Consider the following 17,131-nt stretch of genomic DNA (forward strand, 5'->3'; position numbering starts at 1 on the left):
TTTGACAGGGCCATGCAACTTTTCCATTTACTAAGGCCCCTTCAATCATGCTGTCTATTTTGGTTGAGCTGTGCGGAGGAGGAGAAGCATGCCCTGCCTGAAGGCATTCAAGGCCAGAGCTGGGTCGGCCTCTGTGGCCAGAATTCATTCCCTTGGCTACAGGGGCTGAAGAAGGAGATTGCTGCTGCCTGCTGCTCAAGGGGGGAGTGAGAGAGAGTATGTATGCGTGGGTGAGAGCGAGAAAGAACATATGTGTATGGGCGAGAGAGCATTTGTATATGTGGGAGAAAGCATGTGTATTGTATGGGAGAGAGCTTATGTGTGTGGGAGAGCACGTGTGTATGTGGGGAAGAGAGCATATGTGTGTGTGAAAGCATCTATGTGAAAGAAAGCGTGTGTGGGAGAGTGAGACAGCAGGTGTGTGTGTGTAGGAGACAGTGTATATGAAAACATGTTTGTGTTGTATGGGAGAGTGAGAGCGAGCATGTGTGAATGTGTGTGTGAGAATGAAAGCACGTGTGTGTGGAAGAGACATGTGTGTGTGTGTGTGGAAAAGAGGCAGTTTGTGTATGTGTGTGGGAGGGTGAAAGAGAATGAGCATGTGTGTGTATGAGAGAAAGCACGTGTGTGCACATCAACCCCATGTCCTCTTTGCCTGCTAAGCCATGATAATTTCAGGGCATCTGGAAATCAAAATTTCCCAGGTATGAATAATGGGGTGAGGGGTGGGGTTTAAAATATGTATTAGCTTTTATTATTGGATGTTATTTGATGTGCCTTTTGAAATATTGTATTGGTGTTTAGAATGTTTGTGAGTTTTTAATTATTGAATGTTATTCTATTCATTAGCTTTGAATTTTTTATTGGTATGATTTTACTAATTTTGTTTTATAAGGAATGGTAATTTTAGCTTCTGCTTTTTCACTGTTGCGATGCATACAGAATTTGGCTTGTTGTGGTTTCCAGTTCAGTTTTTTGTCTGTACATTTCTATTTATACTTTATGGTCTTTTAATTCTGTATTTGAGGGTCTGTCTATGTATTGCATGTGTGACTGAAGTGAGGTATTCCAATACTGTGTAGTTTCTATGTATGGATCTATAGCAACTTGGCATGTTCTGTTTTCCTAACAGGAGATGTATTACTGTTTTAGGCTTGGTGTAATAATTGCAGTGTTAACTTTCATAGAGTTGTTGCAGTTTGAGTGCTGGCAGTTAGTGTTGTTTTGATATAGAAAGTTTATTCCATTATAATTTTGTTTTCTCGTTTCTCTCTGAAGGTCAGGCCCAAGACCATATGGTTTCCAAGTGTCTCTTGCTTTTTTGCAGTTTTCTGATTGGCACCACAGCAGTACATGTAAATATAATATACATATTGTAAATGATATTTTTACCTCAGAAGACTTGAATGTCCTTTTTCATGTAAAATCTGTTAGAAATGCATAATTTTTAATTGTGTGTGAGAGGGGTGTGATGGGGTGGGGAAGTACAAGGCTGTAAGGTTTTCTTAGGGTGCCTAATACCCCATCTTGTGGTGTCATGTGTTGTGTAATGGGTGAGGGTGCAGTTTTTTCACTTGGCCTTAGGTGCCACATTGCCTGGCGACGGCTCTGGTGCCAGTAGAAGGGCTCTGATGTCCCTTCTGCTGCAGATATACATTGTGAGACCCTCTGCAATGATGAGAAGGCATTTTGGAGATGTGGGAGAGGAGTTGAGGTTGAGCCAGTGGGAGGTGATTGCCTTCAGAGAGTATGGGTGCATCATGGGAGATGGGGAGGATTGGGTAGTGGTCATGCTGGTGCTAGATAGGGGAGGGGAAAATCCCCCTTGCTACCCTGCCCTTTCACTTGGGGCTGGTTAGCATGGGGGATTTCTTGAAATAGCTTGCTTACTCAGAACATAAGAAGTGCCACGCTGGACCAGACCAAGGTCCATCAAGCCCAGCATCTTGTCTCTCTGACAATGGCCAGTTTGGGTCACATGTACCTGCCGAATATCAAAAGGTAGATCTGTTTCCTGATTCAGTCCCAGGGATACCCACTAACCTTTGACAGTCTATGTAGCTAATAATGCTTTATGGAGTTTTCCATCATGAATTTGTTCAAAATTCTTTTAAACCCCACTCTGCTAGTCACCTTTACCATGTCCTCTAGCAACAGATTCTACCGCTTGCTTATTTATTTGATTTATAGACCACTTTTCAGGCACTTTCAAAGCAGATTATGTTCAGGTACTGTAGGTATTTCCCTAGCCCCAGAGGGCTTATGGTCTGTTTGTATTTTAGGCAAGAAGCAGCTATGGAATTTGAACCTGGCATCCGTAGTTCACAGCCTGTTACTCTAACCCCTAACAGGCAGATGCAATAAAGTGCGCGTAAAAAAATGTGCATCCAAACTGTGCGCCCATTTATTACCGCACGCACATTCATCTCTCTTGGGCGCTCGATGCAATAGGCAAACGAGTCACCGCACTAAAAAGGACGCACTAGGAATAAATTGGCAGCGGGCACCCAGGAGATCTGGCTGTGTATGAGATAGAAAAATACATACAATTTTACAAGCATCAGTTTCCCTAACTTGTGCACAGCTATGGGTTAGGAAAACGGACGCTTATAAATTGAGCATCCATTTTCCTAACCTGACTGCTGTCAAGACTTTTTTTTTTCCTTTTTGCTGCTTCCTGTGGTTCCTCTGACTTTAATGTTGGAGGAACCACAGAAAAGCAGTATTTTCTGCTTTTCTGTGCAGGTTTTTGGGTGTCTCAAGACTTAACTCCAGCTCCTGCGCTGGCATTAATTTTTGAGAGTTAAAATATGTGTAGCGGGGGCAGTAGCTAATAGCCTCATCAACATGGCATTTTTAGGTGTTGAACGCTGTTAGTATTGTGCTGATTTGGACACGCTGATCCCCTTACTGCATCAGGGGTCATGGATGCACATCCAAAACGCATGGCCAACCACGGGTTAATCTGTTTCTAGCCTGAGCAGATATTGCATGGGAGAAAATCAGTGGGGAAACACCTCATTATTTTTCCAGATAAATATCTGAGTTTATTTGCATGGATTTTTAATTTTTTTTTCTTTAGGTTTCTTTTTTGTTTGTTTCTCCTCTCTCCTTCCAGGCACATCCCCACCTTTTCCTGCTGCTTGCACTCCCTTCAGGACAAGGCATTCCCTCCTCCTTCCCCCCCAGCATACTGAGTGAGATGGGTGCCCACATTTCTTTTCTAACCCCAATCATTTCTCACCCCCTCCCTCTCTCTGGTGCAATTACTTGTCCTCCACCCCAGTGGTACAATCATCTGTTCTCACTCATTCCCCCCATGTGTAATCTTCATCTTTTCATTTCCCCCAGTGCAGTCATCATCTCTCCCTTGGCTCCCCCTTTGGCACCATCTTCTCTTCCCTTACCACCTTGATGCAATCATCTTCACCCCCTACTCCCCTGGCACAATAATTTGTTACCCTCCCCCACATAACCATCTTCTCTCCTCTACTCCTCGAGGACCCTTGTTCCCAGACTTCTTCAGAATTCACTTCTGCCTGGAAGTCATTGCTGCCTACTATATCTGTGAGTTACCATCGCTCTCTCAGAGCTTTCCCTGGAACCAGGTATTCTCTCCTCGAGGGCCTACTTCATTCCAGCTCCTGGGCTTCTATGAGACATTGTGTGAGTGTTACCATCTGCATACCCTGCCTACTCACTATATTTCAGTTTCTCTACAGCTCAGCCATCCTGGGATTGCTGTTCAGTATCTGAGGGACTGCAGCCCAGCTGGGCATTCCAGCTCACTACTGCCACCTCTGGTGGTTCTGTATACTGTCTAATAAAAGAACTAGTCTGTGTCTGTCTCCTAACTCTGAGCCTGACTGGTGGCCTCTCTCTGGTTCTTCCCCTGGGGGCGTAGTCATCTGCCATCAGTCCAAGGATCCACCCACCACTCTCCTAAATAATAACAGAGAGTCACAGGGGGTGGATATCGTTGAAGGGTTATAGAAGGAAAACAGTAGGGCCTACCCTGGAGCTGGAGGTGAGGAGGGACAACAGTAGTAGCCGGTGGCATATGTTCTAAGTAGCAACCCTGCAGTGCAGGGTAAGTGATCACCAAGAAAGAATACTACCTGATCACAGTTTCCACACTCAAAAGCATTGCCAGATCAGACTTTTACACATCTATAGGCTGATGCAATATCATGCGCTGGCTCAACAGGCGATTGGATGCATGTCCATAACCCCCGCTGCAAAACGGGGGTTAGCACTTCCAAAATGTGCATCTAATCACACACGTAGGTAATAGTGCTCATCACCTGTAAATGCATGTTGATGAGGATAATTATCTATGCCCCTGACTTTCAGTAATTGAAATATGCCATCTTAGGAAATGTTGCTCTTCTTTCATAGAGATGGATGCTCAGCCTGGAGGCGCAGGCATGAACAGATGTCAAGACAATGCTTTAACGGGTGACTTGCACAGAAAAAGCGCACAAATGCCGTCGCGGTCTACCATGTGGCATCCTGAGGAAGCCTGAGAGCGGGGTCTAGCCCAAAGGGCCCCTCGCCCCACCAAAACTGCTTTGCCGCCCCGAGTTCCCCATGGAGCCAGGAATGCAGTTGGATGAGCACACCCAAACTTGGAGACCAGAAACAGAAGAGAGGAATCCCTAACTCTCTCTTCTTACTCTTTTTTTAAACTCTACCCAAGCTCAGCCTGTCCGGACAAGTACAGAGTCTGTCTCCGGCAGCAGGGGGAGAAGGTTAATGCCTCAGCTTCCTTCACCCACTACCCTTGCAGCTGAGGCCACACCAGAAACCGGCTACTGGACCGAGCCACTCAACAGAGGGAGGAATCACCATATAACCACCTCAGGAGACTTCAACTGAGGGAGGGACCATACGGAATCACCTCAGGAGAAGCAGGGCAGGATTATGCCGCCTTTCTCTTGCCCCTCCCCCCCCCCCCCTTCCCAGTAGGGCAATGCACGGCCACTATCTGCTAGAGATGGAGAATACTGGTGGGCTGATGTTAAAGCAATGGTACATATATACTATGACATCAACTTTGCTCAGTCTCCCTCTGCTGGTAGAAGTGCATAACCCACTGCTCGTGGATTAACCTGTCTGAATTCTGAGAAAAATATTTTAAAGCATCACTCATGACAAAACTACTTAGAAATTGTCAGGTACAGTCTCAGTCTAAGCTGTTAATTATCAATAAAGAGTACAAACCTAGATCTGTATGTCAACTGCCCAACCATGTTAACCTTGGGCCCCCCCCCTCGAAATTCTGTTCCGGCTATGCCACTGTGGGCAACTACTGAATTGGGTGAAAATCAGTTGAAACTGAAACTGAAGGACCTTAGCACTACGACCCTGCCTCCTACCCCATGACTCTTTAATTTCCAAAGTAGTCTCTCATGGGAACCTTTGTCAAATGCCTTTGACAAGCCAAGTACACGCTATCAGCCGGCTCATCTTCATCTACGTGTTTCTTTCTACCTTCAAAAAAAATCTCAAAAGACGGGTAAGGAAAGATTTCCCTTTACTAAAACCATCTTGACTCTGCTAGCGCTAGGGCCAGTGCTTTTGTTTTTAAGAATGGCTTCTACCATTTTGCCTGGCACTCAAAATTTAACACGTGGTGCAAGACAGGTGTTAAATATTTTAGTGCATGGCGTGCAGTATTACTGTAAGAACACTAAAGCTTCAGGTGCATGCAGGTCTACAGTTGTTTTAGTCCAGACCTGTGAGCGTGTTTGAAGACCATAAGCCCTTATTGCACAGCACATAAAGATCCTTACTGTGCAGGGGAAGCTTTAGTACTTGGGCCCCAAAGTGCTTAAGCAAAAGGAAAAAAAAAAAAGAAACTTGCACTACAGTGTCACTGCTGGCTGCAGGTGGAAGACACTGTGGGCTAAATTTCTAAAAGCTTAATTGGGATATAAAACATGTAAAATTAAGCGTTGCAGGCCCGGCTTGGCCGTAAGCACTTAAAGTGGATTTTCAGCGGCCATAAATAGTGTGCACATGCTTCTTACACATGCACCTTTCTATACACAGAAAATGAACATTGCCGGGAGTGAGTTTCTGGCTTCTGTACTAACAGCAACATTTAAACGTTGTGCATGTATAACTCATACAAAGTTAATTGCATTCTAGCTTGTGATGCATGCATAAGAAGCCTTATTTTTGAAGTCCTAATTGGCAATTTACGTTTCAGTTGAAAATCAGACTGGTGCAGGATGTGGCATGTACTTAAAGTACAGACGTCAATCCACAAGTGTGCATGCTACTGCATCCTTAACCCTGTCTGTCTCAACCACCGTTTTCCTCAGCAAGAAATCTTCAGCCAGAGGTGAAGCCTGCCTGTGACGACGTGAGATGGCTCATAGCTGCAGGCTCCTGTTCAATACAGCAAAAGTAACAGCAGCAAGCGTAGAAATCATTACTACGAATTGCTTCATGAAGGCCTTTTTTTGTTTACAGCATATACCAGCAGTGAAAGTTTTGTTTATTTTAAAAAGGAAAAAAAAGTTACTGTAGTTTATCTTTTACATCTCTCCTCTCCAGTACAGTGTGCAAGATGTCACACAGGACCTTGAAGACTGCCATTGTTAACACCAGTTCTTTAAGATCAGATCCTGTGATTTTGAAAGTAGCTTTTTTTTTTTTTTTTTTAATTCAGCATTTATTTTTTTAATGCGGTACAACACATGGAAATAAGTACTTACATCTATAGCAAAGTGTAGTTATCACTGAAAATTGCAACAACATTCGGGCCGATACAGTAAGACGTGCGGGAGAGCTGGCGAGCGCCCGCTCTCCCAACGCGTGCCCAGGCCACTCTCGTGGGCACGCGATTCCGTAAATAAAGATATGCAAATAAGGGCCCGCGGTAAGAGCGCATCCCTAGTGCCTCCTTTTTGACAGAAGCGGCAGCTGTCAGCGGGTTTGACAGTCGATGCTCAATTTTACCAACGCGGGTTCTCAAACCCGCTGACAGCCACGGGTTTGGAAAACAGATGCCAGCAAAATTGAGCATCCGTCTTCCAACCTGTGGGCAGATTTTTAAATTTTTTTTTTATTTTTGGGGCCTCCGACTTAATATCGCTATGATAATAAGGCAGAGGGGATTCAGCTTGGAGAAGAAACAGCTGAAGGGGGATATGATAGAGGTCTTTAAGATCATGAGAGGTCTTGAATGAGTAGATGTGACTCTGTTATTTACACTTTCGAATAATAGAAGGACTAGGGGGCATTCCATGAAGTTAGCAAGTAGCACATTTAAGACTAATCAGAGAAAATTCTTTTTCACTCAACGTGCAATAAAGCTCTGGAATTTGTTGCCAGAGGATGTGGTTAGTGCAGTTAGTGGATCTGGGTTCAAAAAAGATTTGGATACCTTCTTGGAGAAGAAGTCCATTAATGGCTATTAATCAAGTTGACTTAGGGAATAGCCACTGTTATTAATTGCATCAGTAGCATGGGATCTTCTTAGTGTTGGGGTAATTGCCAGGTTCCTGTGGCCTGGTTTGGCCTCTTTTGGAAACAGGATGCTGGGCTTGATGGATCCTTGGTCTGACCCAGCATGGCAATTTCTTATGTTCTGCTTTTCTGTACACTTTAAGTGTGCCAGCTGAAATTAAATTCTGCCTTGGGGCAGGCGTTAATTTCTGAAAGTAAAATGTGCGGCTTCACTGCACATTTTACTTTCTGTATCGTGCGGGAATAACGAATAGGCCCATCGCCATGGATTTGCCTGTTACGGGCACTATTAGTTTTTGGGGAGGGGGGGGGTTGGCCGTGCGTTTGACGCACTATTTTTGGGGTAATAGCGCGTGGTAAACATGCGGCCAACCCCCCGACACTAATAGTGCCCACAACAGGCAAATGTATGTCGATGGGCCTATTCGTTATTCCCGCGCGATACAGAAAGTAAAATGTGCAGTGAAGCCGCACATTTTACTTTCAGAAATTAACGCCTGTCCAAAGACAGAAGTTAACTTCAGCTGGCACAGAAAAGGTTTTCGATGCGCTATTACCCCTTACTGTATAAGGGGTAAAAAAATAGCACGTTGAAAACGCACAGGCAAACCGGGTCTAAAGGTGCGCACAGCTGAGAGCACCATACTGAATCGGCCCGATTGTGAGCTATTAAGACTTAAGGTTGAATGCCTTCCGCAGGCAGCAGCATCCCCCCTGCCTCTTTTGACCTAAACTATGCTTCAGCTGACACCCACTCTCCCCTCCCCACACTTAATTTTTGCACACCTCATTCTGATTTGGGTTTAGCAGTCCAAAATCTGTCTTCAGTTGCATCCCTGCAGCAGACGACTTTCATAAGTGACCTTATCCCTGGCTATTGGTCATACATTAGGAAGAAGGTACAGTGAATCCTTGGAGAACAGGGATCTGCAGTTCTGACTTACACTCCATGACTTCCAGCATAGGATGATGTTCCTATTTATGAGCCCCAAGTTGTTGGTTGGGGAATAGCACGCTCTATGGTCTCCATCGCTGACTTTTTAGAACCCCTGGTTTCTTCTATGATAAAGCTCTTTTTTTGTTTTCTTTCTTTGTATAGCATGGGGTACTGGCAGCCTTAATGGACTAAGCCCTCTGCTACTCAAAATACATGAAGCGAACTATAATCACACTTATTTTATGCACCTATTCCAAGTAGATAAATCTCAACTGGGCATTTTGAACTTATTTACTATCGGGCTGATGCAGTAAAGTGGGCTCAAGCCGCGCGCAACTTTAGGCCCTGGTTGGACGTGTGTTTGACGCGCTATTTTTACCCCTTATACAGTAAGAGGTAATAGCGCGTGGAAAACACGCGGCCAACCCCCCTGAAACTAATAGCGCCCGCAACATGCAAATGCATTTTGATGAGCCTATTAGTTATTCCCGAGTGATACAGAAAGTAAAACGTGCAGCCACGCTGCACGTTTTACTTTCAGAAATTAACGCCTGCCAAAGGAAAGTGTACAGAAAAGTAGAAAAACTGCTTTTCTGTACACCTCCGACTTAATATCATAGTGATATTAAGTCGGAGGCCCCAAAAATAAAAAAAAAAATGTTTTAATCTGCCCACGGCCCATGAATTGGAAGACAGATGCTCAATTTTGCTGGCGTCCGTTTTCCAAATCCGTGGCTCTCAGCGGATTTGAGAAATGACGCCGGTAAAATTGAGCGTCGGCTGTGAAACCCGCTGACAGCCGCTGCTTCTGTCAAAAAGGAGGCGCCAGGGACGCACTAGTGTCCCTGGCGCCTCCTTTTACCGTGGGCCCTTATTTGCATATTTTTTCTTTCTGAATCGCACACCCAGGAGAGCGGGCGCTCGCCGGCTCTCCCGCGGTTGTTTCTATATCGGCCCGTCTGCTACTAGTGATGCACAATCATGGCTGGCTCCGTGTTTTTGTGACATCTCTGTGTGCTCAGGCTCGTAAGTGATCATAGCACTGGAATCCCTCACTAAGACAGCCTTCTGTACATGGCTGGCTACAGTCTTAAGCGAGCCCTGTCCATATACAGAGCACAAGATAAACTAAACAGTCACTGGCCCCTTACCAAAAGAGCTTAGTGTAAATGTCAAAATTTCAGGATGACCTTTAACTTGCTAAGGAGGCCAAAGGGCCATACAGGGCAGGTGCTGCTGCTGGATGTCCCAGTGCCTCCCACTCATCTTTTACAGCAGTAGGGGTAGGCAGAGAGCACTGAAAGACGTGATAATACTATAATGCGATTTCTCCTCATCCGTTAGTGGCGCGTTCCCAGGTCTCACCACCACAGCCACGTTCACTCCCGCTTCCTCCGCCGCTTTCGCCTCTGTGGACAAGGAGAGAATAATTGATGAAAGGAAAGACCACACGAGAGTTCTGTGATAAGCTGGCCCAACTTTGGTGGGTTTTACTACGCTGAACCTGAAGTGGATTAAAATGTACAGATTCTGTTGAAACTCCCCCCGCTCTAGAGCCTGCTGACGAGACTGGGTGGGGCCGAGGGCTCCTTGCAGTGTGACGAGTGCATCTGTCCTTACCCCCTACTGCCCCCTCAACCCCTACCCCTGAAGCACTGGGATATTCTCCTAGCTTGATGTTGACAGCAGAGGTACTCCTAGAGGAGCAGCTGGTCCCACGTAGCTACCCCTTTTGCTCTGTCTGTGATGCAGAGAACTGGTTCTCAGAAAAGACACAGCTGTCGTAACAGAAGCGAGACACACACAAAAAAAAAAAAAAAAAATCCAAACTTTTTTTGTAAAGTTAATTCAATAAGCAGCTAATATCTACAAAATTACTAACATTTATTAGAAAGCTGTTGAAAGCTCCTCCTACTTTGATACATTCACCACCATGAATAAAAATAAACTGGTGCAGCTGTGCTGAGCCTCATCAGAATTTCATGCCAATAGACATGGCTTTTTAAACAAGCCTTTTATAAAGAGACCGGCGAATAGAAAATACACTGGAATAAATAGAAGAGCATCGGCACACAGCACTATTCTCATAAATGTGCATTACAATATTTTAACATATTGAGTACACAATGAATGTAATAGGATAACACAGTAAATGTGATTTTTTTTTTTTTTTTTTTTTTACACACCTGTAAAAGGACCTTCTAGGTACACCTGGCCAGAACCTACATCACTAAACATTTGTACATATTTTTATGATTTAATGTAACCGAAACTTAATGGCACCTGTTAGAATGTACTATAGTACGCTTACTCCAAACTTACTTATATACCTACATGTAAACCGTTGCGATGGTATATAACTTAGCGACGGTATAGAAAAGACTTTATTTTATTTAAATAGCACATTAATAGATTAAACACCCCCCCCCTAAAAAAAACCCCCATAGTATTAATACTCCAGTTTGCTTGTTCAGTGCTGCTTATGATGAGTAGCGCTATGGAAATGTTGAGCAGAGGTAGCAGTTGCCTAGCACTGTTGTGTGGGAATCTAGGGTTCTGAGCCTGAATCGTGTTTCTATTCTGGCAATCAGCTATCACACTCCTCAGACAGCTCTGGGTGGGTTGTAGGTTGCTGTGGAGATTCACAGTCGGTGGATATCGTTGAAGGGTTATAGAGGGAAAACAGTAGGGCCTACCCTGGAGATGGGGGTGAGGGGGAGACAACAGTAGTAGCCAGTGGCATAGGTTCTAAAGGTAGCAGGCCCTACAGTGCAGAGTGAGTGATCACCAAGAAAGAAATACTACCTGGTCACAGCTTCCACGCTCAAAAGTATTGCCAGATCAGACTGTTACACACCTACAGGCCAATTCATTATCGCGTGCTGGCCGCAGCGCACGGCTCAACGCACGATTGGACGTGCATCCATAACCCCTGCTGCAAAACGGGCATTAGCACATCCAAAACGTGCATCTAATCGCGCTCATAGGTAATAGTGCTCGTCACCCGTAAATGTATGTTAATGAGGCTAATTATCTATTCCCCTGATGCAAAAAAAACCAAAAAAAAAAAAACATGCTCACGATGCCCCAAGCTGAAGTTAACTGTAGAAGAGCCCAAAAAGTGTACAGAAAAGTAGAAAATATTGCTTTTCTGTACTTCCTCCAACTTAATATCATGGCGATATTAAGTCGGTGGAACTAAAAAATTAGAAGTGTGTCGTCGTCCTCCCCCCCACAAAAAAAATAAATAAATAAAGGGTGGCAGCAGTCAGGTTAGGAAAAGGGACACTCAATTAACGAGTGTTCATTTTCCTAATCTGTGGCTATGCACAGGTTGGGAAAACAGACGCACTAAAATCAGGCATCCGTTTTCCTAACCGGCTGACAGCCACCTCTCCCGCGCATGCTCTGCCGAGGTGGCGCTAGGGGCGTGCAGCTTCCCCTAGCGCCTCCTGTTTACCATGGCACCCCGATTTAAATATTAAACCGGGTGCCCGTGAGAGGTGGATCGGTGTGTGTTAGGAGAGCGAGTGCTCCATCATGAGCACCTGTTTAACGTGCACTGATATTGCATCAGCCTGATTGTGGGGAAGGTTTTTCTCCATTATTTACAGGTGGGCGGCTACAGCAGTGTTAATAGTGTCTGGTCCTCCTCCCCCTCCCCCCCCCCCCCCATCCCAACTTCAATAATTCACCCTGGTGCCCCTGCCTCTGCCCAGGGCAGCAGTCCAGCTTATGCTCGGTTTGGCTGTTTAAACGGAGTGGGCATGTGCTCCCTGTGCCCATGGCAGTCCAGCTGTTGCCACTATACGTGGCACCTGCGCTGATTTATGGAAATTCGTGCTGGTAGTAAGGGGCGACTGCAGGCCTGCTGTGGGGACAGTGAGCACGCACAATCTTTTTTTGGCTGCATCTCTCACCGAGAGGTTGGATTGCTGAGGCGGGGTGGGGGCGATGGCACAAGGGGAAAGATGAATAGAGCTGGATGGGGGAAATACAGGAGGAGGAGGAGGAGGATGAATGAGGAAGAGAGAGGAGAGAAGGATAAAGGAAGGAGACAGATCCTTGGAGGAGGATGAGAGGCTGTGTGGGTGGGGAAGGGGAAAGATGAGGAGAAACAGACAGAGGAGGATAGGGAGGGACTGAAAGGAGAAGGTGGAGGGTTAGCTGTAGTTCTGAGCCAGAGAAAGGTGGGAACAGCAAGCGAGAGGGTGAGCGTGAGAAACAAGGGGGGGGGGGGGGGGGAATGGGTAGGAAAGAGAATGATGGAGGTTAGAGATTGAAAAGAGGTAGAAGAGTGAGAGCCAAAAGGTGAATGGGGCGTAGTAAAGGGACATTGGACTGCAGAAAGGTAGGAGGTGAAGAAGAGAAAAATGAAAAGTGAAATGAAATAAAAATACTGGCAAGAAAGATGTAAGCGTGGGAAGAGATAGAGAGGAGACAAGGTAAAACGGAAAGGACATCAGGAAAAGGATTTAGACCATATAACTGAAACCCTGGCAGAATTTCATTGGTTACCTATTGAACACAGAATTAAATACAAAACCCTATGTACCATACATAAACTAATACATGATGAGAAATCGGACTGGCTAAACACAGCATTACAAGTACACGTCTCACACAGAAACCTTCGATCATTCCTTCAGTAAAAACGGCAAGACTAACCCAAGTGAGAGAAAGGGCCTTATCTTTAGCAGGCCCCACACTTTGGAACACAAAGCCTCTAGAGATCAGATTACAAAGAGATCTCAAAACCTTTAAGAAAAGTTTAAAAACATGGCTTTTAAACAAGCATTTTATAAAGAGACTGGAGAATAGAAAATATACAGGAAAAGGCAGAAGAGCCCCAGTGCACAGCACTAGTCTAAGAATGTGCATTATAATAAATAGTCTATGAACTCTATATCACAATAAACGTAATTGTAAACACTATGAATATGAATTTTACCCATGAACAGTACCTTACAGGTACACCTGGTCATGACCATCGGGAAAGCAACGTGTGTTGAAGAGGTCGCATATGTGCCCTTGCCCAGGAAACTACTTTCAATGTGACAGCCATCAATCCTAGGACCTATAGATAAGACCACACTGTTGGGCGAATAGTGTTTATCAGGGTTCAGACTCAAGCAATCAACCTTTGGATTTGACTCTCCAGCAGAAATACTCTACCCTTCTTCGTATTGAAGCAAACACAGAGATACTCCAGAGTCTGAGATGGCTGCAAACTGCTCTAGGACAGGTTTACCACCCAGCCTAGCTCCTGTAGCAATGAGACTACTTTGCGAGAAGTCTGGAAACTCTTTTTCATGCTCGACTCGAAGCAACTAGTCATCCAGATACGAGTAAACCAAAATGCCTTTCTTGCGCAAGGCTGGGTGTGGAGGCCAGCCTGAAAGGCAAAAACCTGAAACTGGTAATGGTGATCCAGAATGGCAAACTGTAGGAACAGTTGATGTTTCCGGCGAATGGGAAAATGTACACATGTACACATGTCTCCGTCTCCGTCAGATCCAGACATGTAAGGAATTCCCGATTATACTGCCATTATTTAGTCGATTTAAGACTAAGAATTTGCCTGCTGTTTCTTGTACTTTGAACTCTCCTATCTGTGTATATAGTTGGTTTTCTCATATTGATTTATATTTATATCTAGTTTTCACCACCCTGTTTAATGTACTCTATTGGTTATATGTAAGGGCCCCGCCCAAAAGTTAATCTTGTTCCGCTGTTATATGTAAGGGCTCCGCCCAAATGTTTTTGTTTTTTGTAAACCGATGCGATGTGTCAACGGATGTCGGTATAAAAGAGACCTTAAATAAAATAAATAAATAAATAAAATTATGACTGAGCGCACAGTTTCCATTAGAAAATGAGTGACCCGCAAATGACAATCTACTCCCTTGAGATCCAGGATGGGCCAAACACAAGAACATGCCATACTGGGTCAGATTAAGGGTCCATCAAGCCCAGTATCCTGTTTCCAACAGTGGCCAATCCAAGCCACAAATACCTGGCAAGTACTCAAATATTAAATAGATCTCCAAGCTACCATTGTTTATTAATTAATAGAAGGAATTGATTTTTCCTCTAGGAACTTATCAAAACCTTTTTTAAACCCAGTTTCACTAACTGCCATAACCAAATCCTTTGGCAATGAATTCCAGAGCTTAACTGTGCACAGAGTGAAAAATAATTTTCTTCTTTCTGTGCTGCTTTCTAACTTTGTGGAGTGCCCCCTAGTCCTTCTATAATCTGAGAGAGTAAATAACCGATTTACACTAACTTGTTCAAGTCCTTTCATGATTCTGTACGTACAAGGAGGCGTGTGCGGACACAAAAACGTGCAAATGAACTGCCGTGGCCTACTAGGTGCCAGGAAGGAAAAACCTGAGTGCGGGGCCTAGCCAAAAGGCGGTTCAACCCGCCATGCCTGAGCTGCCTCCACACCTCACAGAACTCCACAGAAACGTGAGCAGGAGAAGCCGAACGCAGAGGAGGAAAACCTGGTAGAAAGAATCCTCACTAAAACAGTTCCTTTCTTTTTTTTTTTCATGTGAAGTAAAAAAAAACTTTTACCTGAGCCCAGTCCTCCCTGGCTGAGAGCAGGAACAGGCCCCAGCTACAATGGCTGAGGGTGATAGCCTTCACCGCCAAGCCTGTCTCAGCCTGCAATCACAATTTATTTATTTTTTTTTTAAAGTCCATACCAGTCAAGGCTACCGGATTGAAGGCTCTCTACTAAGGGAGGTTCCGAACAGTATCATCTCAGGAGGCAAGTGGTGCTCTGTAATTGTCTCATCTTCTAGTTTGTTTTGTTTTTTTTTTTTAAAACAGGCAATCCCCAGTAAGGAAATGTGTGTCCACCATCTATTGGAAATGGAGAATACTGGTGGGCTGTCGGGGCAGGATTATATATCTGTGATGTAAGCTTCTTATACTCAGTCTCCATCTGCTGGCAGAAGTGCATAACCCATGTGGGGAATGGCTTGCCTGAATGTAGAGGTAGGATACTTTATCTTGTCTTGTGGGTGATCTGGGAAATCTCTCTGGACCATGCAAGTGCTTGTGCTGGAACATGAGGGCAAAAGTGACCGTCAAGCTTCTTACCTTTTGTGACATCTGTCAGGAACAGAATGTTCTCTGGGGAGTAGCCGATGCTTTCTGCAATTCTCCTGTAACTCTCGCTTTTTACTTTGGGTCCAATCATGGTATCAAAGTGGCCATCAAAGAGCTGAAATAGCAAAAGATTTGACATCCTGGTTCAAACACATATCCATCTGATTTTCTTGTCTGATTGGTGGAAGTCGCTGTATTTCTGAACAGAATTTAATGCCTCACACACAGGAGCGCACTGTTAACCTGTCCTTGGACGCACGTTTTCCCTTACCCCTTATTCAGTAAGGGGCGGAAAACGTGCGTCCAACCCCCCCAAACCTAATAGGGCCATCAACATGCAAATGCATGTTGATGGCCCTATTAGGTATTCGCGCTCGATTCAGAAAGTAAAATGTGCAGCCAAGCCGCACATTTTACTTTCAGAAATTAGCGCCTACCCAAAGGTAGGCGCTAATTTCTTCCGGCACCGGAAAAGTGCACAGACAAGCAGTAAAAACTGCTTGTCTGTGCACCCTCCGACTTAATATCATGGCGATATTAAGTTGGAGGTCCCGAAGTAAAAAAAAAAAAATAAATTTGAATTCGGCCCGCGGCCGTCTGGTCAAAAACCGGACGCTCAATTTTGCCGGCGTCCAGTTTCCGAGCCTGTGGCTGTCAGCGGGCTCGAGAACTGGTGCCGGCAAAATTGAGTGTCGGCTGTCAAACCCGCTGACAGCCGCCGCTCCTGTCAAAAAGGAGGCGCTAGGGACGCGCTAGTGTCCCTAGCGCCTCCTTTTGCCTGTTTTTACCGCCGGGCCTAATTTAAATACTGAATCGCGCACACTGGCGAGTGGCCGGTGCGTGCGCTGGGAGAGCGGGCGTTTGCCCGCTCTCCCGCGGACTTTACTGAATCGGCCTGACAGAGTGCACAGTCCTAATTTTAGGTGTAACCCCTGGGCTTGTGACTCATGACCGGACTTCCAAAGACCACATTCTATGTTATAAGCTTAAGTTGTTTTACTGTCCTCTCCTGATGTTAAGCTTCTCTGAAGTCCAAGATTCCCTGTTGGTGGTGGGGAGGGGGGAATTATCGCCAAGGCCCTGAGTATTATTCAATTGATATTTTAAGCATTAAAGTCTTTTGAATACAGCAGTAACAAGCACACAGGAAATGGTGGTTTCCAATTTACCTTTTTATTGATTGATGGAAAAGCTGATGAAAATATATAATTATAGTACATGTTACAGCTTCAGTTCTTTTATATCTGTGACTTTATACTTTCAGATAATGATAATTGCTTCTCCTTTTCCTGATCTTTTACAATTAACGGGGTAGTTTTAAAGCTTACTCCCAGAATTTGGTGGCTAGGCTGATGATTCCCAATTCATATTTCACACATCTTATACCTTTGGTCCAGTTGTTCAGAAGGTATTCCTTCTCCTTACTTCCCTGTTGGTACGGAGAGGGTACCTCCACACTCCTCTCCAACATCCTGACAATATAGTAGTGGTGCAGCCTCCTCTTTTCCTTCTCCCTAGCTCTACTTAGCTCAATGAACGAAGGTTCATTCCCCTGCAGGACTTCCATTATCTATCATGGAGTTGAGATAATGA

General features: G+C 44.9%; 1 protein-coding gene across 3 annotated transcripts in view; it reads right to left on the reverse strand.

Moving 5' to 3' along the window:
* Positions 1–9,284: 9,284 nt before the first annotated feature.
* Positions 9,285–17,131, reverse strand: part of ENOPH1 (enolase-phosphatase 1) — a 63,896-nt gene continuing 56,049 nt past the window's right edge. For all 3 annotated transcript variants that reach the window (XM_029600049.1, XM_029600046.1, XM_029600038.1), the window contains 2 exons: positions 15,530–15,653; positions 9,285–9,825 (listed from right to left, as the gene is read on the reverse strand). In XM_029600049.1, coding sequence (XP_029455909.1) covers positions 9,686–9,825; positions 15,530–15,653 — 264 coding nt within the window. In that variant the 3' untranslated portion in view covers positions 9,285–9,685. The remainder of the gene's footprint in view (positions 9,826–15,529; positions 15,654–17,131) is intronic.

This window comes from Rhinatrema bivittatum, chromosome 1 (assembly GCF_901001135.1).
Source record: "Rhinatrema bivittatum chromosome 1, aRhiBiv1.1, whole genome shotgun sequence".
In the NCBI taxonomy this organism is placed as follows: Eukaryota; Metazoa; Chordata; class Amphibia; order Gymnophiona; family Rhinatrematidae; genus Rhinatrema; species Rhinatrema bivittatum.